The 23,714-nt window shown below is 57.7% G+C and overlaps 1 protein-coding gene across 1 annotated transcript in view; it reads right to left on the reverse strand.

Moving 5' to 3' along the window:
• Positions 1 to 526: 526 nt before the first annotated feature.
• Positions 527 to 23,714, reverse strand: part of PDE9A (phosphodiesterase 9A) — an 86,013-nt gene continuing 62,825 nt past the window's right edge. The window contains exons 7-19 of the mRNA XM_069472251.1: positions 21,577 to 21,661; positions 15,723 to 15,804; positions 14,174 to 14,248; positions 10,187 to 10,273; positions 9,133 to 9,237; positions 8,677 to 8,759; positions 7,655 to 7,811; positions 4,810 to 4,923; positions 4,242 to 4,346; positions 3,615 to 3,743; positions 2,455 to 2,550; positions 1,442 to 1,523; positions 527 to 548 (exon numbers count right to left, since the gene is read on the reverse strand). Of these exons, the coding sequence (XP_069328352.1) occupies positions 538 to 548; positions 1,442 to 1,523; positions 2,455 to 2,550; positions 3,615 to 3,743; positions 4,242 to 4,346; positions 4,810 to 4,923; positions 7,655 to 7,811; positions 8,677 to 8,759; positions 9,133 to 9,237; positions 10,187 to 10,273; positions 14,174 to 14,248; positions 15,723 to 15,804; positions 21,577 to 21,661 (1,211 nt within the window). The 3' untranslated portion in view covers positions 527 to 537. The remainder of the gene's footprint in view (positions 549 to 1,441; positions 1,524 to 2,454; positions 2,551 to 3,614; positions 3,744 to 4,241; positions 4,347 to 4,809; positions 4,924 to 7,654; positions 7,812 to 8,676; positions 8,760 to 9,132; positions 9,238 to 10,186; positions 10,274 to 14,173; positions 14,249 to 15,722; positions 15,805 to 21,576; positions 21,662 to 23,714) is intronic.

A 23,714-nucleotide genomic window follows, 5' to 3' on the forward strand; every position in this document is an offset into this window, starting at 1 on the left:
CTCCCCGAGAGCCCCCAAGCCTTCCCCTATCTGAGGATTTAAATGTATGTCCCCACCTTCCTGTAAACGGCCCCCCAGTGACAGCTGTCCCCTCGTGGGGTGTGCTTTCGCTGCGACACACGGCACCAACATCTCCCCTGTTCAGAAACACAGGACACACGCAGGTCCTTGCACTCAGGGCACCGTGGTGACATTTAATGTGAATTTACGTAGCACACCAGCGAGCTGCTCTAAGTGGCGTCTGTGGAGAAGCACAGCGTCCTTCGCCGCCACAGGAGAACTTGCCAGAAGCAGCCCCCGGAAACACAACTCCACCAAAGAAAAAGTACAGTACCCGTTTCTGTATAAGAATATATTATTTAAAAGACAGTTTAAAAATAAAAATTCTGTACAGTATCGTGAATTCCTTTGTTTTTCAGTGAACAAAACGGTTCTTAGAAAACGCGGTCCTGGAGCCGGGCGCGGAGAGCAGCACTTCCCGCGGGGGGAGCCGCGGGGCCGGCGCGAGCGGAGCGGCAGCCACGGTCACGGCCGTCCTCAGGTGCGGTCTGCGCGGGGAAGGAAAGCGACCACGGGTTGGTTTTGCGCAGACAGAGCACACGCAGGCAGCAACACACACGTCACAGGATTGCACACAGACCGTTTGAAAGAACCAGGCCAGCAGACACACTGTCGAACACGTTTAGGCAAATGAAACAGCACGGATCCCCCTTCAGAGCCACACACAGTCTGGCTTAAAAGCTAAACGCCAGCATTTCCTGCGCGCTCCGTACGGACCCGCGCTCTCTCTCTCTGACGCTAAGACAGCCACGGAAGGGGACCACGGCCTCCCGTTTAGAGCTTAGGGCTCTGGCTGCGGAGAAGCCGAGACACTTGTGCGCGTCGCTCAGCTTGTAGGTAGCAGAGCTCGGTCTCAAAACAGGGCGTGTCAGATACCAAAGCCCGTCCCTGCTCCTCTTACAAAACCACGTCCGCCTCCTCCTGCCCTGGGCCTCGTGCTTGGCAAGCCGAGGGGCTCTGGAATCATCTGCTGGACTCGTGTATGGTGTGACCCTATTACGAGGTGGCTCAGTGGGCCACCCTGCACCCCACGTGGACTAACGGGGTGGCCAGTGTCAATAAGAGCAGAGGAAAATGCTTAATGCAATGTAAGTACTTTGTTTTGGAAAAGCTTTAAAGCTTAAGTGCTTCGAATGCACTTTTTAAACGTGCATAAGCTGATTGTTGATGCTTTTCTACTAACTAAAGTATGTTCTCCTTTCAGAGCCTAATTCTAACTATTAGATGTGAAGAATAAAAGTTTCACTTAAAGAATTGCGGAATTCAGATGTTCTCCCCTCCCTCCCCCCATTCCCGCCTTTGCTTCTGTCCCACGATTTGCGGTCCCTCCCGCTTTAGTCTGAATCGCTGTGCGCAGCGGGACAGCTCAGAACAGCCTTACCTTCGCTTTTCTTCCCATCTCTGCTTTTCTCTCTGGACGTTTCGGGGCCCCCGGACGTCAAACTCTCCGTCTTTTTCTGTAACTAGACACGGTGCGGAGAAGGGCGGTCAGCTCCGGCCACAGGAGGTGAGCGGCAGCTGTGGCTTCTCCCGCAGCTGCGGTTTCTGCTGCCTGTGGCCCCGCGTGCCCAGACACACCACGGGGCTTTGCAGACACGGCCTTCTCCACCTTCCCGGTCATCCACGGCCCACGTGGGGGCCACAGCCGGGGAAGCCCTGACTGAAGGGGGCCTTGCAGGGGGTCAGGGCACAGAGAGGCCAGAACGGGAGCGGGGGCAGCTGGGGATGCTGTTCTAGCCGCGCCGGCCCCTGGAGAGAGGCGGCAGGAGGGTGGAGGGGCCTCCGTGGCAGCTGGACGGCGGGCAGGGGCTGCGGAGGCCTCCACCGGCTCTGCCCAGGCCTCCACCGGCTCTGCTCTGCGCACCTGAGCCTCCCTTGAGGAGCAGCATCCACCCGACGGCAGCCTGACGCCAGGCCCGGCTCCCCGACCCCTGAGAGGTGTCAGCTGCCGTGTGCATGCCCTGTGCCTGGAAACTGGGATGTGGGTGGTCACTTTGTCCCTGTGCTGAGGGCAGCGTCCCTTTCCAAGCCATGTCCTCCTCTCAGCAAGTCAGCCCTGGGCCCGGGGGAGGTGCGGGCCCTGCTCAGAGATACCCGCACACGTCTGGGTGCCACGGGATCGGTCACGGCTGTGCCTCTCGCTAACGGCTCGGCGAGTAAACTCCCTGGAAGGAGCGCAGAGCACGGACGCAGATGCAGCTGTGGTTTCTGGGAGCGCACAGGTTCCCCCATTCTATCAGCCAGCTTTCAGCGGAGCAGAAGTGCTCCCGGCCGTGGGGCCACCAATTGCGGAGCCCTGCGGGGCATGCTCAGGGCCTGGGCTAGGAGTGTGGCGCGGAGCCCGCTGCGGCGGCCTGCCCCGGGGAGGACGGCCTCCCGACCCCTCCGTCCTACCTCTTTCATGGCGTCGTCGATCCGCTTCAGCTCCTCGTAGCGGTCCCGGGATTCCCACAGCGGCTGCAGCATGAGCCCCTCGACCACGGGGAAGAGCTGCGAGGCACAAAGCGTTTGCTCAGACCGCGCATCGGCCCGAAGGCGACAGGACGTCTGAGAAAAACAGGTGTCAGGTCCTCTGTGTCCAGTGGAGCCCACAGGACGTCTACGTCCACCCCGTGGCACTTGTGGTGGCCTCCTGGGTCGGGGCCTCTGGGGAAACCCAAGTGGCCGAGGTACGGAGGACACCGGGTCAATCCTGCCTCCCGGGGACCCTCGTGCCAGCCAGTCCCCCCACCTCCAGGCTGGCGATCTGTGTCCAGCCCTCGCTGCCCCTGGAGTGGACCTGCCGAAAGCCCCTTCCCCTCCTGCCTTCTGGGCCCCCAGCCCCGTGAGACAGGGGCGGGGCACAGGTTCAGAAGTTCTTACGGAGGTGCAGGGAAGAGGAGCTTGCAGAGGCTGCGGGGCTGGGGGTCCTGGGGAAGGGAAGGGGTGGCCGCTCTGTGCCCTGCAGCCTTGGTCCCAGTCGTGCTGGGTGGGGAGAGTGGGGGGCGAGAGGGTGAGTTTTAGATGTGCTGAGGGGTCGAGGTGGGGGCCTCGGCAAGCAGCCACAGGCAGCCCTGGGGCCCCGCAGGGAGCGGGACAGGACTGTGCCGTGGGCGGGCAGGGCCACCGGCCAGAGTGGGATGAAGGCAGGGACCTGGGCTCTGGGTTGAGCAACCTGAGGTCACTGATCCCGGCTGGTTCCTTGAGGGGCGACGACACGGCCTGACGGTGGGACACAGAGGGAGGGCCAGGAGGTCAACAGAAGCAGCCCCGTGCCCGCTGGGTCCTGCAGGCCAGCAGGGGTGGTGCGGGGGGTGGAGGAGGAGCCCTGATGGCCCAGGGAGGCGGCTGGGCAGCTCCTCGCAGAGAGCAGGGCGCTGGGGCGGGGCCAGGCTGCAGGGGAGCCGGGCAAACGGCCTGGAGAGTGTGGACGTGAGAGCAGGGCGAGGAGGCTTCTCAGGGTTCCGGGGTGTGTGTGTGTGTGTGTGTGTGTGTGCTGTGCGTGTGCGTGTATGCGCACATGGCTGTGTGTATTTCTCAGGGTCAGGCCTCGGCGTGTGGTGACAGTTACCCACCTTGGTCACCGTCTCGAACATCGGGATCAGGACAAACTTGATGAACCCAATTTGGGCTGTAGCTTTGGTCACTTTGTCCCGGTCCATGAACGGGGCCACAGGGAGGCCTTCCGACTTCTCGCGGTCGCTCTGCGGGGAACGCAGCAGATGGAGACATTGGGGACAGAAATCCCACGGAATGTGGACAGTGGTGCGCACGCTCTTCTTGGGGAAGGACCAAGTGAGCTGATTTGTCAACAGCCAAGCACACCACGCTCCGACGCATTGGCAGGGACAAGGGACAGCCAGCCCTGGGAGCCAGGCTGCCCGCGCGCCGCCACCCGGGCTCTCTCCTGCCCCTGTCTTGCTTCTTGACTTTCAGGCAGTTTGCTGACAAGCCCATCCCTGAAAGTGGCTCAATTAGTGGTGACAGGCGGCAATTTTACAACATTAGCTGTTCTGGGCTATCACAGTCTTTCAGGTTTCAAGGACGACCTATTTTGTTTCTGACGTGCGCCTGCCGTGAAGGCTGGTGAAGCCGCCGGGTGGGAGCGAGCAGGCCCGTCCCCCCGGCACCCCCCAAACATGAGCCTTGCTAAACAGGGCTGAGGGGTGATCGCGGGTTTGACTGCTTTGCAAGACTCTTACCTGCATAAAATACTCTTCTAATAAACAGTCCACCCAAGGTTCTGCAACTTCCATGGGACGGACCTCGTTAGAGATATCGCAGCATTTTATCAAAATCATCTTCAGCTGAAAAAAGAGACTTTGGCATTTAGGCACAAGAGGACGTGACAACCTCCCGCTGCTGATCGGGTCTGGACCCGCCCTGGCTGTAGGGGATGCCGGGGGACGGGGGCACCGCATCAGGCAGTGCGGGGTCTGGCTGGCCTGAGCCGCCCTTGCAGAGGTGGCTCTGTGTGCGGTGCCTTCACGGCAGAGCCAGGGCCAGGAACCAGAGTCAGCTTCGTGTCTTCTTCAAGTCAAAAAGAGATGGAAGAACCGAAAGTGCTGCCCACAACCTCAAAGCAGAGCTCCGCCAGGAGGCAAGGCCCTGCTCAGGCTTCCCTGGAGGAAGCCTTGACCTTGAAAACCAGATCCACAGACACCTCGTTCCAGGGCAAGCCTGAGAATCTTGGCTTGTTGGTTTGCGTCTGAGCTGGGTGGCAGGACTCCTACTCAGCCAGCCCTGCGGGAGGCAGAGCAGCCTACTTACCAAGGTCACGTGCTCCTCGTTGCTGTAGTCAAAATTCTCCATTTTTTCTTTGAAAGAATCCATAATTTCTGCATGCCTTGCCATGTCGGTGGCCAAGATTAATGTGATCATTCCCTGAGTAGGGAGAGGATAAAGTGTTAACACAGGGCACAATCTCAGCAATTATTCCACAGGTGCCTACAGGGTACTGAGCCCCCGGACACATTGTTTCATTTAGCCTCATGCCAATTCTGCATGTATCCATCCACTATCCATCCACTTGTCCATGCATCCATCCATCCAACCATCCACACATCCACCCATCCATCCATCCACTTGTTCATGCATCCATCCACTTGTCCATGCATCCATCCATCCAACCATCCACACATCCACGCACATATCCATCCAACCATCCACTTGTCCAAGCATCCATCCATCCAACCATCCATCTATCCAACCATCCACACATCCACCCACACATCCATCCAACTATCCACTTGTCCAAGCATCCATCCATCCAAGCATCCATCTATCCAACCATCTACACATCCACCCATCTACTTGTCCATCAATCCATCCATCCATCTACCCATCCATCCATTTGTTCATGCATCCATCCACCCATCCATCCACTTGTCCATGCATCCATCTATCCAACCATCCACACATCCATCCAACCATCCACTTGTCCAAGCATCCATCCATCCAACCATCCACTTGTCCAAGCATCCATCCATCCAACCATCCACTTGTCCAAGCATCCAACCATCCACACATCCACCCATCCACTTGTCCATCAATCCATCCATCCACCCATCTATTAATACTCATCCACCTATCCACCTATCCATCATCCATCCATCCCACAAACATTTACAGAACACATCTCTGAGCTAGGTAATAGTGTTCTACTTTTCCAAGAAAATAAAACCACAAGCATCAAATACAAAACTCAAATCAATCAATATAGGTAAACTCAAATGTACATTTTGAATGGGGTCATTGCTTGCATTTTGAACTATGTATTTTTTCTGTAAAGATTTAATTATATTTTTAGTGAATTTTCAGTTATACCTCCAATCTTCAATGACAAAATATTTTTACAAATTGGGACAACTAATTTTATCCCTGGAAGAAAGTCTTTTTTTAAAGTCAGGGCAGCATTTGATGCAGGACAACCCCCCGAGTCTCCACGGTGGTGCTATGAGGATGATGCTGTCTGTAGGTGGCTGCTCCTTGGATCGGGCACCCCCTTTTTTGGGATGCTGCACTGACACCCTGCGGTGGGTGAGTCCTGCACTAAGGGGGTGTTCACTTGCTTGGGTTCTCCAGGTCCTGTTGCTGGAGGGGCTCCCACTGGGCAGCCGCCAGAGCGGCAGCAGCACACGTGGCATTCTCTCTTAGCATTCGTCCCTTTACCTACTGCAGAGGAAGATTCGCGACAGCTTATCCCAACCACACGCGGCATATGTGGGCAGGGGAACATAAACGCGGAAGAGGCCAGAGAGCCTGCAGATAAAGAGGAGATAACTGTCCCAGGAGCCGGTGATTCAATAACGACTGCACTAAGACTGCATTTAGCTTCGAACTTCCTGGGCACAGAGACACACGGGAGACAATGGTTTATGGGGCTGTTGCTCTCTGATAAAGGGAAGCTTATCAGCTCTCCGGGGGCAGAGGAGTGTTTTCCCAGCACTGGGTTCTAACGTCTATCAGCTGCACCTTGAAGGAAGGCCATGCGGACTCAGGACGGGCAGGTCTGCATCGTGGCGTGGCAGAAGGCGGCTCCCTGTGTGGGCTTCCTGGGGCTGCCATATGGTACCAGACCAGGCGCTCAAAGCAATAGGGATTCGTTCTCTCACAGTTCTGGAGGCCGGAAGTCAAAGGTCAAGATGCCGGGAGGCCACGCTCCCTCCAAAGGCTCTAGAGGAGAGTGATCTTCCTCATCTCCTCCAGCTCCTGCTGGCCACAGGTGTTTCTGGGCTTGTGGCTGAATCGCTCCAATCTCTGCCTCTGTTGTCACGGGCTCTTTGCCTCTGCACCCGTGTCTTCTCTTCTGTTTCTTAGAAAGACACTTGTCATTGGACTTAGGGCCCACCTGGGCAGACCACGCTGATCTTATCCAGAGATCTTCAGCAGAGATGGAAAGAGCCCTTTTCCAAATAAGATCACGTTCACAGGAGGTGGCTGTATCTTTTTTTGGGGTGGTGGTAGCTACAGTTCCACCCACTACACTTCTCCCCGAGCTCACTCCAAGGTCTCTCCTCCTTGCAAACGTCGGAGGGTGGGGCACGGAGTTAGGGCTCCATGGGGGCGCCCCGTGAGAAAGGGGTTGTTATTTTGGGGGGTTGGGTAGTCTTCCTCTCGTGCAGGTGCCCTCTCATCCTCCTCCCCTAAGAATTGGAAAGGTCCCTTATCTGAGGTGGCAGCAGGGCTGACGGGGCTGTGGGTGGCAGGTGACAGCAACTAGGGCTTATGGGGCAGTGGTCGGCTCTACCAGGCCGGATGCAGCAGATGTGTCTGTCCAGGCAGGTGACCCCTCCAACCTCTCTGAGCCTCAGTTTCCTGGCTGGAAAGTGGACAAAGGACTTATGAAGGGACTGGTGAAGGCTGAATTAAATGGCGGCTGGGAAGTACAGGTCAGTGGACGGCCAAGTGTGCGTGGCAAAAGTGCCCTCTTCTCGAGGCTCCCCTCTTGGCCCTGAAGGAGGTGGGGAAGGAAGGCGTGTTCCCCACAGCCCCTGGTGGGCACTGCTGTGACCAGGAGCTTGTGGGAGCCCCAGCCACTGGAGAGAGGGCTTCTGTTCTGCATCCCCCACGAGTGTCCCCTGACTCCAGTCAGAGGGGACTCGGCCCTGCGCACCTGTCGGATCTGCTTGAACCCGTCTGGGGGCACGTTGGAGAAGATGTTGCACTCGGGCTGGGCGAGGATCTGGAAGGCCACGGCGCAGTGGTGGTTCTCCAGCGGCGAGATGTCATTGTAGCGGACCGCCAGCTCCGTGCGGGCGTTGATCTGGTACCTGGGGGGCCAGGGGGAAGGAAGGGGAGGCTCAGGCGCCCTCCCCAGCCACCTGCATGGCAGGGAGGCTAGAGGGAAGTGCGTGGTTCAGGAACTCACTTCTGCACTTTCACATCAGAGGCTGGGGGCGAGGCCTGTGCCATGCACGGCCACACCTTGGAATCCACCGTGGCAAACGGTGCCAGGGCTCTCAGGGATATTTGACGTCACCCCACAAGCACATGCAAATTCAACAGAAAGGACTGATGCATCACTGTGAACCCAAACCCGTGCACGTGGCCTGGACTCGGTCAGTCACATGGGGTAGAGCTGTGTGGACAGAGGCAGGAGTAGAGCGATGCCCCATAGAGTGTGGCCTGTTGGCCTGTTCTCCTGTCCCCTCACCCCACAATGGACCTCCCACCCCCGTTCCTCTGCAGCTCCTTCCTCCCCCCGCTCCGGCCCCGCCTCTGCCTCGGCCCTGCTGGCTGCAGGCAGGGAGGCTGCCCAGGGCGCAGCGTGCTCTGGGGCCTGGCACTGTGGAGCCATCGCTGGGGTGTGGGGCCCCATTCCCTGCTTGAGGTGGCGGTGTCGGCACTGCCAGGGCTCTGCTGTGCACGTGCTGAGCACGGAGCCACGACCGCACAGGTGTGGTGGCCCCTGGCATTTAATTGCTCTGAAGATTCCTGCTCAGGGGAGGCCCAAGGCGCTGGACAAAGTCCCAAAGCCAGCAGGAGCCGCGTCCTGCAGCAGCAGAGCTAGGGGCTGGGGGGCCCTTTATCGACAGCTCCATCTTGGAGCTCGTCGAGGGCTGGGCTGACAGGCTCTCCCCCGATGGCCGGGGTGCCTTCTAAAAGAGAACAGAGAGGAAACAATGGCGCACGTACGTGTTGTTGTAGCCTGGGTGGTCCAAGTCGTGGCAGATGGCCGCCGTCATTAGGATCAAGATGTCCATTTGGGAAAACTTCTCCTGGATTAGAAAATAAGGTTTTTGCCCTCTTCACTCCAAAGGTGGGATGGGGTGAGGAGGGGCTGGAATGAGGTGGGAGACGAGTGATGCGGCTGGGACGAAGCCCCCTCCGGCTCTCAGGAGCCTCCTGGCCTGGTGGGAAGGACCCGCCGTACTGCGGGGCGGGGTGAGCAGGTGGGGACACGTGCTCATGTCATCCCAGGAGTGGCCTCGCCCACTGGGGCAGCCGATGGCAGATGTGGGGTATTTCCCAGGGGTGGGAGGAGCAGCTGGGCCCCCAACTGCCACTCTTTTCGGGGGACAGAAGCTGCCACTCGCTGGAAGCTGCCCCTGTCCCCAAGAACAGAGGTGGGGGACAGGCAGCAGGACCCACCTGGAGACCGCAGAGCCAGACCATGCTGTACATCATCTGCGCCACGCAGAAGCAGTGCCGGAAGTTGTGGAAAGGGTTGTTCCTGTAGTTGTCGTGCACACAGAGCTGCAAGAGAGGCGAGGGCTGCACACTTTGCTCCCCACGCTGCCTGCAGGGCACCGGCGGTTCGGATGCTCTCGCCAGACCCTCCTGCGCCCCGAGTTTCCCGCAGGTCTGGACGGGCACCCAGGAGCTGAGAGCGCCCACGGGCTGCGGCGGCTCCTGGGGCAGGTGTGGGGATGCAGCTCCCTCTGGGGTTTCACCTGGGGGACTGGGGTGTCCCTGGAGGTGTCTGACAAGCCACCTTGGGGCACGAAGCTAGGGCGTGGGGCGGAGGGACTCCAGGAGGGGCTCGAGGGCCCTGAGCACCGTGAAACTTCAGCAGGCTTTTCACATTCGGTTCCCAGCAGTGTTTTATTTTTTTTAAAACTCTGCTGCTAAACACAATCATACGCACACATGCTCACACACACACTCCCACGCACACATGCTCACACCCCACACACGCTCACACGCACATGCTCCCATGCACATGCTCACACGCACACACGCTCACACCCCACACATGCTCCCATGCACACGCTCCCATGCACATGCTCACACGCACGCATGCTCACACCCCACACATGCTCACATGCACACACTCCCATGCACATGCTCACACACACACGCTCATACACTCACATGCACACGCTCCCATGCACACGCTCCCATGCACATGCTCACACGCACACACGCTCACACACACACACGCTCACACACACATGCTCCCACCGCTGCTGCTGGGGCACGTGTTGCTTCACTTAACAACATCCTTATTCCTCGCTCGTCGGAGCAGGAGCTGGGGGAGAAGAGTGCTTCGGTGCAAGGACAAGCAGAGTGGCTCGGTGTCCTCACAAAACTCTGAGGACACGCAGCCTCCACTGGACCTCGTCAGGACAGTGCCCAGACGATCCGTCTCCGAGTGACTGGGTGACACTACGTGCCCAGGAAGGCCCGGCGGGCCTGCACTCACCAGCCATCGCTTGAGCGTGATGGGGTTGATGCTGAAGTCTCTGGCCAGGCCGAGGTCGTGGTACATGTGCTCCAGGCAGCTCAGCATCTGCGGGCACAGGGCAGGTGAGCGCCCCTCCCCACACGGCCCCCCGGGAGCAGGGCCCGGCCGGGGAGTGGGCAGAGAGACCCCTGCACGGCGCTTTCAAGACACCCCGGTGGGGGGTGGTTTGAGAGTGTCTGGGGGTCTCCTGGGGGCAGAGGGGCCGGTTCGGAAGTCGACGAGAGTTCCATGCAGGAGGGGACAGTGATGGGGGGAGGGTGCCCCCACTCTCAGTAAGCCCCCCCAAAAGGATTTTATTATTCCCACACGTGGAAAACAATCTCTGGGTCAACATCACAGTTTCAGGTTCTAGGACGCAGTTCTACCCACGCACACCTGGGACCTGGGTGCCTTCACGGAGAGAAAGGTCCTTTTCTAAGGAGCTTTGATGATTTACATCCAAAAAATGCTGAATTATGCTCCTCTGGGGCCCCACTGGGGACCAGAGACACTTCTTAACGCCTTGCTGTGGTGTCCGGAAGGCGGCCGGCCTCTGCGGTGCGGGAGCTGCCCTCCTAAACCGTATTCCACTGCGCTCTGTCTTCTACAGACAGCCCTGCTCAAGTCGAAACAGATTCTGTTCTTCGTCCCAAAGAGGATTTATTGCCATTGTTGAGATCTATTTAAATACAGTTCAGTGCTTTGGAGCTAATTAAGTTCGGGAGGAAAAGATGAAATGATTTTTAAAAACAAGAGTTTAACAAAAGTGGCCCTTGCTGTCTGGGAAAGGCAGGTCTTAGCCCAAGAGCCCAGGGAGACGGAAGAGCTGCCAAACAGGGACAGATCAGACACCCCTAGAAGACATCCTCTGCCCAGGGCCACACACACCCAGGCTGCCCCCGACCCGCCCGCCGGCCTCCCAACGCCTGCCGAGGGCACCGGGCCGACCCTGCCGGAGCCTGCACGGCTCCCACCTGCCTCTGTTCACCGCAGGAACTTCCCTTCCAGAAGGGCGTGTCATGGACTGAATTGTGGCCCCCCAAATCAATATATTGAAGCCTTAACCCAAACGTGCTTGTGTTTGGACATAGGGCGTTTAAGGAGGGAATTCAGGTTAAATGAGGCCACAAGGTGGGGCCCCAGTCGGATGGAACTGGTGTCTTTGCAAGAAGAGGAGGCAGCAGGCAGGCACTGCAGAAGGAAAAGGTCACCCCAGACCCTGTGAGAAGCCAAAGACAAAGGCCCCGGAGCAACCGGCCCTGGCAACACCTTGATCCTGCACTTCCAGCCTCCAGAACTGCGAGAAACAAACTTTTGTTTACAGGCCCCCCTAACTTTGTTACGGCAGCCTGAGCCAACCAGGACGGCGTGCCACCGAAAGTCCACTTTTCCTTGTTAGGCCGTATGTGAGACCTAGACCCCTTGCAAGCGAGGCAAGTTCCGTAACCCTCATCCTGTAATCCCAGCGTCCGTGGAGGGCTCGGAAGGGAGCAGAGAGTCCTGTGGCATCACCAGGAATCCGGCTGGAAGGCCAGAGACCACCCCAGGGCACACGTGGGAGGGCCACACGGGGAACATCCTTGAAGCACGCTGACCACACGCTTCCCTGGGGGGACAGTACAGGCGTGGGGTAAATCACGTGCAGGGCTCCAGGTTTCGGAGACGGTGGCTTTGAAGGAGCCCCTTCCGAGTGGCCAGGCATGGGGACCGGCGTGAGGACGGAGGCTGGCTCCCAGGCAGAGGGGCCGCAGCCTCGAAACCCCTCGCGCTCTGCCCTGCCAGCCCAGACGCTGCTCAAGGCAGCCCCGAAGAGCGGACACGTTTGCTGCAAAATCAGAGCCACTTTTGTGGCATACATGGCGGGTTCAGAGCAAGAGTGACAGATGCATCCGTCGCAGTGTTTGCAGCCCCGAGCCCCGGGCAGGCGAGCGAGTGAGCGGGTGGCTGCTGGACGGTGGTGTGTCCTGGGCTGCGTGGGCCGCGTGATCCTGAGTGTGGGGGACCGAGGAGAGCCATGGAGGCTCCTGCGGCCATCAAGCTCTGTGCTTGGTGGGGCAGCCCTGGGAGGAGGTCCCACGAGAGCCGCGGAACAGGGCAGCGTGAAGTCAGGTCCTCGGTCTGGTTTGCCACGGGCGGGATGCTGGGCTGGGCGCCGGGTGAACAGCAGCATCTCCCCACTGGCAGGGAGGAAGGTGATCACCGACAGACGGGGTCCTGACATTCCCTGGGTGCTGGCTGCGGTTTTTCGGGGAGGGTAGGGTGTTGAAGTTCTCAGGTGTGTCCCTTTAGTTCCTTTTTGCCACTCACACTTCCAAATTCCTGGCACCCCCAGATTTGCCTGAGGCCGAGGCTCTGGTCTTTGGGCATCTCTGGTTCTCCACCAGCAGGCAGCTGGGCACGTCTCAGAAGCTCCGGAACCCTCGCCAATCTCCAGGGTGCCCTTGAGACCTGCAGGACAGAGGCCATGGGCCGCAGCCGCCACCATGCAAGGCCAAGTCTGGCTGCAGGGAGCTGCCTGCTGGCCCTGCCGGCAGCTGTGAATGCTCTCCACGAGTCGGAGGACAAAGACGTGGGCTTTCTGTGACGGATGTACAGGCCTTTCAACCTCGTGGGGCAACCTCCGCCTCGCAGACCCGGTCGCCCTGTGCCCCGGCGGGCTCCCTGGGGGCAGGTGGCAGAAACAGCAGGTGCTGGTCTCCACATAGGTGCTTTGCCATCAGTGGCCCGTGGCTTTGCTCTCCCTCCCAGCGGGCTGAAGTCACAATGACCTTGGGGATGGTGATTTTCCCAGGTGATGCTCTGGAAGCAGTGCACCGGCCAGGCGCCGGTGTCCCACGTCCTAGGTGTCCCGCTGTGTCCGGCTTGCCCTGCACTTGCCCAGCCCAGCCCCACCTCCCGAGCGGGGCGGCTCAGAGCTTCCCTTCCCGGCTCCCCTGAGCTCTGTGCGCCTCCCCCGTGCCGGCCCTTTCCGATCATGTGCTGACCCAGCCAGGACGGGAGGCCCTTCTCTCGCAGTCTCGCACCGTCCTGCACCCCAGAGCTGGGGGCCGCTGCCCACGCGGTGTTCTGAGCAGGCTGCTCTCGTGGGGCTGCTCTGACCCCGCGGTGGGGAGTGGAGGCCGCTTGTCTTTTTCTGGCCAGTGCTGCTGAGTTTGTCCTCGTGCTGGGGGACTGTGATCTCGAAAATGGGTCACTTAGGAGATCCCGGCGCCCCAAGCACTGGCAACCGGGCACTATGAATGTTAAGGTGCAAGACCCCACCCCCGCCCTTTGTGGGCACTCCTCGGCCGCGCGCACACGGGCTGGGGGGCTTCTGCATTTCTGTGTTGCTAGAAAGCGTCCTTAGATTTCAATGGGTTAAAAATAGCTTGGCCCAATGTCCGCGATGAGGGAACATCTTCTTTTCTTGGGGTGCAGAAAGAGAGGGGTCTGATTTTGGCTAATGAGACTAAACCAAAAAAATCTCCATTTTTGTGTTTCTCAGCAAATCAGAAATTTCTAAGGAATATCTTGCTGCGAAGGTGGCTCAGTCCCCTGAATGCCACGTTTGCACCGGCCTGGGTGCCACCCAGCTCCTGCACCCTGCCCTGCTGACGACTCTCTCAGCAGAGCGCTCCCGCGGGGGGCCCTTTCCTGGGGAAGTATCTGCTCCAAGCAGGGGGCTCTGCCTCCAGCGTGCAGCTCCGCCGAGGGCACGCGCCTGGCAGGGTCTGCAGAGTCCTCGGACGGCCCCTGGGAGCTCAGTGCCAGGAGGAGGCTGCCCACACCGTCCAGCCGGCTCCTCTTTTCATGGAGTCCCCATCTTGGGGTCTGTCTCCTGGGCCCCCCTATAAAATGTCAGCTTGGACTAAAACCCGGAGCATCGGGTACAGGGCAGGAGGAGCAGTGGGCTGGTCCCCGGCAGGGTTCCACGACCCCGAGCTGCCGTCTCCCAGGGCGCTGGTGCTCCAAGATGCCCTCACTTACCTCGTTGGGCTCCCAAAGCCAGACGTCAAAGGTCGGCTTCCGCAGGGCCTCGATGGTCTCGGGAGAGAGCAGGTACTGGAAGGACAGGAGTTCAGTGTTACCCGGGCACCGAGGGCCTTCGTGTGGACACAAAGGCTGCGACCCTGGATGTGTGCGGAGGGCATTTCTCCTCCTTCTCCTGTTTCCTTTCAAAGACGCCTGTGCACAGACTCGGGCTGCATTCTGCAAAGGGCAGACTCAGGGGACGGAAATCCCACCCGTGGCTGCCAGAGGCAGGGGCAGGGGGAGGAGGGAGCGTGGGGGGGGATGGGAACATTCCGTCTCTTGGTTGTGGGGAGGTCCCATGACTAAGTAAGTGTGTCACATTCACAGTGCTCTGCGCCTAAAGGACTTCACTGCGTGTAAATTAGGTCTCAACAAGCCTGGCAATAAAAATACAGTAAAGTGAAGTCAAGGGGAGAAAAATTCACTGGCACACATTCAAATACCGCCTGAGAAGCTATTTTGAGTTTCTCTTGTTGGAACCGTCCCTGGTCCTCGCCGTGGGGACGGCACACTTGCTGTGGGCTGGCACCGGGGTGGTGCGGGGCGGTGCGGAGCGCCAGTGCCAGGTAGACAGGTAAACTGCCGTAAGGACCAGAGGGCTGCCATCTGAGACGTCAGACAGTGGCAGTGCTTCACTATTACACACGGTCTTCTCCTAGGTCTTTTTATTTGTTTTTTTAAAAAAGAACTGATGTGAGTACCAATGCGTTTTATTTTGTATCTACGCTGTGCGTGTGCTTCCCTGGGGTGGGATTATGAGAAGCGTGGGCCTATTTTCCTATGGGAGAAGGCACCAGTCTCCGTTCAAAAACCTCAGATAATATTCATCACTGTTTGGAACTGAGTGGGGAGCATCACCGACAAGCGGACGCCAGAGGTCCACGCAGAGGCTGAGGCCAGCGCTGGAGCGCGGGCAGTGGCAGCACATGCCTGGCGTGGGAGCCGAGACCCGCATCTTGGCACGAGGGCGTGCTAAAGACCAGGGGGCTGGGACTTCACTGCTCACCAGCTGAAAGCGTTGGCAAGACGGTGACCAGCATCACCAGACCCTTCTTTTGTAGGTATTGGAAAAACAGGGCGCTCCTGCTCCACCACGGGCCCGGCTTCTCTCATAACCGAGACAGCTTTTGTGCAAAAGAGTAAAACTTTCCATAACACCTATGTGTTGCTCAGGGACACGAGAGCCAATGAAACGAATTTTTTAAAATTCGGTTAAACATTAAAGTCTCATTTGAGTGCAAAGACCACTTACCAAGTCAGCAGAGGGAAGGGAGCACAGACAGCAGCAAGGAGCTAGTATCTCCTTGCAAAGTAAAGTGTGGTCTGGGATCACTTTTGCTAAACAAATGTCAAGGAGGAAAAAATACTTTGCCTAAGAGTAACCCGCACCTCCCAAAGCCCAGGGAAGTGGAGGGGCTGCTTCTGCAATTGCACCCACAGCAGGGCCGGGCCAGGGCGGTGCCCACGGAGCTTGGGTTTCTGCAGGGCCAGAATCTCCCCTCACCTTGGGATAAGTGGGGACATCACGGCGAGGTGTCAGCTTCTTGTTGTTATCCAAAAAGCTATACTTACAGGGACAGTTGGTCCTGCAGAGAAGAAGCAAAGATTAGCTTCAGTTTGGGCGTTCACCTGTGCACCCCACGGCGGAGCCCTCATCACAGCAAAAGCAAAGAAAAAACCCAAACCCAAACCACATCCCGAACCCCACAGACCGTGCAGTCTTATTTGTTCTGGGAGGATCAGTCAAGCAGGCAGTGGGGACCCTGCCTGGCCTCTGACGTCACCGGGCTCGTGGAAAACACACACAGCAGATGACGAGGGCGCCCTTCACTCTTAGATACGCCTCTAAAAAAGCTTTTTCTAATGACACAGTAAAACGCTCTTGCTCTAAGAAATCCAAACAACGCAGGAATAGAGAAAGTAAAAAGCATCTAAATCCTTACTTTATCCACTTCTTTTCCCTGAATCCCACACCCTGAAAATAAATTCAAACGGTTTGGTGTTATCCTTCTAGAATGTTCCTGGGCATGGACAGCCGCCTGTACTTTTAAACAAAGGTGGGATTGCACAGATTTACTCTCTTGCACTTTGGTTTTGTCACCTGATGTACCCGAACTCATTCTGCCGCTGCACAGAGCTAACCCTGTTTCCTGAGGAATTGAAGTGTCTGTGTGGTCCCCCACGGCGTGGCTGTAGCCCCCGTTTTATCAGTCCAGCCCCAGCGCTGGACTTTTAGGATGTTTCCACCTTTCTGCGTTACATATAACATTGACAGACAACTCTTCTGTCTGACTGTTTCTCTTCACGACTGGACATCAGGATGTCCCACCCAAGAACAGGACCAAAGGAGCCAGGTGTGTGCTGGAGGGAAAGTCACCTGCTGACTGGGCAGTGTGCCGCCGGCAGGGTCACGGGGTGTGACCGTGGAGGGCCTGCCCTGCAAGGCTTGGCTCCAGGCAACGGGGTCCACCGGGGGGCTGGGCAGATCTGGGGATCATCTTGGACGTTCACCTGCTTGGATGTGAACACGCCCGTTCAGGTGGAGCACGGCGGGGCCACACCCAGGTCATTTGGGATCTCCCAGGCTTGCATCAGCCAAGCACCAGAAACTTGTGCAATTTGTAAACAAAGTTACCTCTTCTGGGAGAGCAACTTAAGACAGCAGAGTGAGAGCCGTAAAGAAACTCGCGTCCCGTGAGCCCACATGTCTGCTCTTAATTCTTCTCAAGACAAGAATTTAGCAGGAGCAAACAGCTCTACGCACAAACGTATTCACTGCAGCGTTATCCGTTGTTACAGAAACACAAAACCAAACTAGAAGCCTCCAAACGCCCCCAAATGGGAAGTCATTTAAGCCCCCGTGGTGGACTACTCTGCCGCCATGAAGATCATTACAGATATTATTTGGAGCGAGTGGACTTTGGGTGAAAAGGGAAGATAAAAATGTTATGTGTGGTGTGCACTGAAAGATAATGCCAAAAATTTACCAAGCTATGAGGGAAAAAGAACACATTTGGTGGGTTAAAAAAGAGTGCTCGATTGTGGCCTTCCAGAAAAATGTACGAGCTGCATGTTGTTTACAATTTAATCTATTTATTGTTCACAACCGTTGTAAGCGAGAAAATGCTTACAAAACAGTATTTTTTAGTTGTCTTTCAATACTAGTTATCTATACACAGAGCAGGATTGTGTCCAGGTCTACCTGGGGCCTTGCTGGGACACCCCCCACCCCCATCCCTCAGCACAGGCTGGGAGCCTCACAAGGAGCCGACAGTATTTTCAAAGTTAGGATAATACGTCTATTTCCTTTTCAAACAAAGAGCCCTCAGTATTGTTTTCTTGGCATGCTGCTCTCTCTTCCCTGGTGAACCCACTACATAATGTCCTTTGCTGTCCCTTCCCGGGACTCGAGTTGTGACGACAGTTTCATGTATAGAGGGGAATTCTGACAGATTTAGCAAAATAACAACAAAACCAACCAACAAAATGTACCGACTGAACGATTTCCATCGTCGCCCTGTAGACGAGAAATCCCACCTAAACACTTCTCAGCAGTCAGGGACGCTGCAGTTAAGAGAACAGACGGCAGAGTTATTAATCCTTCTCTGCTCTGACGTCTTCCGTGTAAACATTCGCACACGTGCTGTCTCTGTAAGTCTTCTGTGTCCCCCAGGAGGGTCATGGAAGTCTTCACCAAGCAGGGTGGTTTGACTGCTGGAATCCAGTGGTTTCCCCGCAGATCCCAACGCTGCGAGCAGTAAGGGTCCACTGGGGCCGCTGACCCCGCCTGGCCGGGCAGCCCCTTGCTCTGCATGTTGCCATGGGAACAAGCATCCTTGGCGCACAGAGCAGCTGGCGCGGAGCCTCCTCTCATCATTCTATTTGGAGCTTTCACTTCCAGGGCTCCCCATGCTCCCCTCCCCCGGGGCTCGGTGCCAGTGGTCAAGGCCATGTGTTTGGGATGACAGCGGAGGTTACAGAGCCCCGGAGGCCTGGGCTGCCACCCCTGCTCCTGCAGCCTCCCCAGCCCGAGAGGACCGGCACATTCTGTACTGCCCGTGGGTGCTGGGGCCAGAGTCCTGCCCTGCCCCAACTGGGAGCCGGCAGCCGGGCCTCTGTCGTCAGGACGGGGCAGGCTGCTCCGGGGTGTTGGGCGCGGGCGTGCTGTGTGCGGGGGACAGGTCAGTACTCAGGCTCAGGCCAGCTGTGTGGCACAGGGCTGGGCTGACCCGCCTGCTGTCCTCTCCTCTCTGCTCCCCGCGGAGGCAAGAGCGCCCGCCCCGGGCTGGGCCGACATCTCGGAAGTGTGATTTCTCTCCCTGCAATGCAGGTGAAGTGACATTTTAACACGCCTAGTCCCAGGGACCTCAAATCGCTACATGGCACTCACGCGTGGTTAGAACAGAACCTGCCACCAACGGCATGAGGGGTAACACAAACAGCCTGTGGTCTCTATTCTGAGTTTCCTTCGATATAAAGAAAAGGGAAGGGTTTTGCGTGGGGTAGGGAAGCGGCCTGGGGTGGGTGGTGGTGTTGTGGGTGAGACTGGAGCCCAGGACGCACGGTTCGTTTTCTCTAAACGTGTAGGCAGCGCTGGAGACTTTCACCCCTCCCGTTTCAGATGGAAGCTCCTGTGCCTCCGTCTCTCACCTACGCGGGCTGCTGCCAGAGCTGTCTGCTGAGAATGTCACCTCTGCACGCCTGATGGGGACTGGAAAGTCTCCTTCTCTTCTGCTGACGGCGCTGCGAGCTCTAAAAATGTACTTCCGGGGGGAGCATGGACGCACACACACTGCCCGGAAGAGCCCGCGTGCTCACACGCCCGAGCTTGCCCCGACGGCGCCTGGCGGCTCCTTCCTCCGCGTGTTCTGCCTTCCCTGCGGGGCGTGTCGTGGCTGGATCAGGTCCCCCTAAAAGTCTCACGTGGAAGTCCTAGCCCCTGACGCCGTGGCCACAGCCTTATTTGGAGACAGGGCTGCTGCAGATGTACCGAGCAGAGCTGTGGTCAAGGCGATCCCCTACTCCACTGTGACCGGTGTCCTTATAAAAAGGGGCATTTGGACAGAGACAGACACAGGGAGGATGCCAGGCGAAGACGGGCAGGATCCGCAAGCCAAGGGGTGCAAAGGACACGAGGGCCACTACCAGGTGCGTGGAAGGAGGAGCCAGGAAGGGTCCCTGGAGCCTTCTGAGGCGGCAGGGTCTGCAATGCCCTGATCTTGGACTTCTGGCCTCCAGAACGGGGAGGATAAATGTCTGCGGTTTCAGCCCCCAGTTGTGGCACTTCGTTGTGGCAGCCTAGGAAAGTCCTACGAGTGCTACAGGGCTTGGGGGAGTGTCCGCGAGGGTCCCTCAGACCACATGGCTGTGGCAGGCAGTTGGTCACTTGGGAAGGGATGAGAGGCTGCATTCTAGGGACACCTCCCGCCAGTGTTGGCGCACCGTCTGTGGGTGAGCAGGTGCCCAGGGAGGCGGGAGGGAGCCCCGGCAGCAGGGCCCGGCTGGAGGCACAGCCCTCTGGGCGGTGGTGGCTGCACAGATGACAGGCAGGTGCCCAGAGGCCGCTGCTCAGGGAGTCTAGTTTCAGGCGCAGACTAGAGCTCGCTCTTAATCCTCTTTCTGCTGATGCTGCATGTGGGGACGGGGACGCTGGCCCTGCGGCACCCACAGTCCCTGCCCGAGGCAGCCTGCCCTTGCCGGGTGGCACCACGCTGGGCCACCACCCTCCCGCCACAGCGGGTAGCACCAGTCTGGGCAGGACGGGGCCCAGCGTGTGGCAGCCGGGGCACAGGGCAGGCAGACGGCCGAGCGGAGCTGTGCGGAACCCCAGGCCGAGGGTGATGCCGCGGCTGGGCCGCTGTGCTCTGAGGCCGCTGAACCAGGTCCCGGCCTCGGGGCCCAGCTGCGTGGCTATGCCCGTGTGACCCTGGAGCTCTTCCCTGAGGTCACGTAGAGGGACCTGTCCCTTAAGAGCTTCCCCCCACAGGGACGGTGAAGATGAACGGCTCACTCACGATCTTTCACGGTCACAGACTCCTCGGTGCCGACTTCCCCCAAATCAAATGGGACAAGATGTCTCTAACTCCAGATGAGCCCACAGAGAATGTGACATAAACGTGGCACGGCCCCCGAGGACACGCTAATGAGGCTCAGCTTGGCCTTCCTCCCTGCCTTCCTCTTCGGTACATTAGTCTCATTAACCCCACCGAGGCCGGGCAGTAACTTCTGCAGTTCTTCAAAAGCTTGGTGCCCTGGGGGGCGACGGGCCACATCATGGCCCTGTGGCCTCCCGGAGGGTGGCCGTGGGTGTGAAGACACACCCGGGAGGCGTGAGCTGGCCCTGCGTGCTGACCACACAGCACGGCGCTGACGTACGTGCTGTGTTCATCATCATTGGCGTCGTTCTCGTCATCACCTTAAGTCCCCATCCCCAGTTTGAACGTGGCTCAGCCACATTTGTTGTCACCGTGTTTTCAGTAAAGGGTCCTGCTGGACTTTCCAGGTGGCGTCATGAAGCCTGGGGCCTTTTTCGCATGAATCACACCTCACTGGCGGCAGGAGCGAGCGAAGGTGCCTGTTTCCGAAGGGCGTGTGATTTCCGCGTCCACGTGGCCGGAGCCCTGGCGGGACTGCACCACTGACGGTTCAGGGGACGTCACACGGGGAGCAGGGTCCCCGGGTGCACCACGAGGCTCAACCCCCAAAACCTTTTTCTTGTTATTATTCTTTCTTTAAAAACTGATGTCGGCCGGGCGTGGTGGCTCACGCCTGTAATCCTAGCACTCTGGGAGGCCGAGCTGGGTGGATTGTTTGAGCTCAGGAGTTCAAGACCAGCCTGAGCAAGAGCGAGACCCCGTCTCTACTAAAAATAGAAAGAAATTAGCTGGACAACTAAAAAAATATGTAGAAAAAATTAGCCGGGCATGGTGGCACAGCTACTCGGGAGGCTGAGGCAGTAGGATTGCTTGAGCCCAGGAGTTTGGGGTTGCTGTGAGCTAGGCTGACGCCACGGCACTCTAGCCCGGGCAACAGAGTGAGACTCTGTCTCAAAAAAAAAAAAAAGAAAGAAAAAGTGATGTCAACGTCTTTCAAGCTGGATGAAGTACCTACCGCTACCCCTTGATCTGCAGGAGGGTCTCTGCGGTTACTTGAAGTCGTCTCCCCGCCCCTGTCCTGAGCCGCGGATGCTCTTCCGCTGTCAGAGGCCTGGTCACTGAGCAGCAGGTCCCAGGCAGAGCGGCGCCTCCACATTGTGCTCCCCAAGCCAGACCCACGGACTCGCACTGAGCCAGACCCCACCAACGTCCACAGTCGCCCTCGCAGGCCTGGCTGCCCGCTGCCGCCCGGCCAGACCCTACCTGCTGCTCCTGGCCGCCAGCTCCTCCCTCATCTTCTTAATGTCACTCTTGCATTTCTCGATCTCCACCACTTTTAGTCCTTCCACTGGTGACAAAGAGAGACAGCAAGGGGTTACCAGGGATACACGCAGAGGCCCTCGCAAGGCCAAGGCCGGCAGCTACGGCAGTGGGGGTGGGGGGGTCCCGCTGCTGCCCCTCCTCCCCGCCCAGCTCAGCCTTGCCTGACTGTCCTGCCACAGGCATGTTCCACGGCCACGGCGGAACCACTGCATCCTTCCAACTGCTCAGTTCCCGGGGACCCCCTACCCCACTCCCCTAACCTCCTCCACCCCCTTCTTGCTCCATACCCCTAAACACCAGCTGAGGACAAACAAGTCTTTTGTTCCAAAAAGAAAAGAAAAGGGCAGAAATGTGTCCCCATGCATTAAAATGCAGCAAAAGGCACAGCTTTCTCAGCGAGGATTAAGATCTCATTAAGATAAAAGCTTTCCATTTTAAGGTCCCCCTAGAGCAGTTCACCAGGAGAAACTGTCGACTCCAAACAGATGAGAAATAAACAGGCGCAGTTAAGGATTAGCGGAACCTGGGCTGGGTCACATTCCGGGAGCCCCACGCAGAGGTGCGCCTCAGCAGCCAGGGCTCAGGGCGCTATTGTTCACCAAAAGACGACCTGGAGCTTATGCCGCAAGCCAGTGTTAAACTTCAGGACGTTGGGTCTTGGCAGACCGCACGCTTAGCTCGAAACGCTGCCACGAAGCAGGCAGCTTTGCAAAGGGTTTTAGATCACAATCGGCTCATAGGACATAAAAAGCCTGGTTACTTGGTAATCACACCTCCATTTTTATGCAAAAAGATACAGCCCACAATGTCACCTTATTCCCCTTTTCATCAAGCCTGGCTCTGAAAAATGCTAAAAATAATACATGAGTGATTCCTAAAGGAAAAACAAAGCGACTCAGAGACTTCGGCTGGTTTCTGACAACCCCCCGCCCCCAGAAGGAAGCGCCTCAGCTCTAGAGAGCAGGGCCAGGACAGGTCCTCCCAGGGCAGCTTCCCGGGTGGGTCTTCCAGGCATTTCCGTGGCCAGAGACCAAGCGGGTCCTTGGCTTCTCGAGGACACTGTGTCTTTCTACCCAAAGGGAAGAGAATCTGGAGGGTCTGGTATTTGGATGCGGAGGAAGATGTGGGGACCAAAACGCGGGGCCTGAAGTGCATGTGGCTGGAGCCAGCAAGGTCACCGCCATGATTGCTGGGTCTGGACAAGCTGCCGGGGAGGATGTGGGTCACCTGAGAGCTGGGGGGACATGGGGACACCGGGGGGCTGCTACATTTTCATTCAACCACCAAGAGTCCACACCTCCCTCTGGAGGGGAGGGTCTCAGTGCCTTCTGCACCACGGGCCCCGTGAGGACCCTGATGAAAGCCACAGGGGTCCCCTGAGCAAAGGCGCCCAGCTCACCGTGCAGGTTTGCACGTGGGCCGGGGAGCCCAACGCAGCCTCCCCGGGCATCCCCAGGCCTGTCCGGGCTGCAGTGGGTCCCACCCCAAGGGCCTGCGGATTTGCCACCAGGACACTGGCACGAGCAAAGGGTCGAGTCAACACAAGTGGGAAGAAGGAGCTCAGTCTTGGTGACAGGAGAAAGGCGGCAATGTCGGAAAGTGAACAGATCTGGGAAAAACGGGCACGCGGTACAGACTGCAAAGGGGGAGGCTGTGCCCCACGGTCCAGGGTTACATTTGTTATGTTTTAAATATCATTTTTCTGAATACAAAATGTCATAAGATCATCACAGGAAATACACAGAATATTTTAAAATTTATCTATGATCCTATGGGGCCAGAAGAAGCATATTTTAAAATTTATCTATGATCCTATGGGGCCAGAAAACAACTTAGTTATTTTATATTATGTATCAGTGCGTATCCTCTCAGGTGTTCCTCCCATCCCTGTGCATTCTAAATACCCTGTCCAGTCCATCCATCCATCCATCCATCCCTGCATTCTGTCTGTCTACCCATCCATCCATCCATCCATCCCTGCATTCTGTCTGTCTACCCATCCATCCATCCATCCATCCATCCCTGCATCCTGTCTGTCTACCCATCCATCCATCCATCCATCCATCCCTGCATCCTGT

This window comes from Eulemur rufifrons, chromosome 7, assembly GCF_041146395.1.
Source record: "Eulemur rufifrons isolate Redbay chromosome 7, OSU_ERuf_1, whole genome shotgun sequence".
Taxonomy (NCBI): Eukaryota; Metazoa; Chordata; class Mammalia; order Primates; family Lemuridae; genus Eulemur; species Eulemur rufifrons.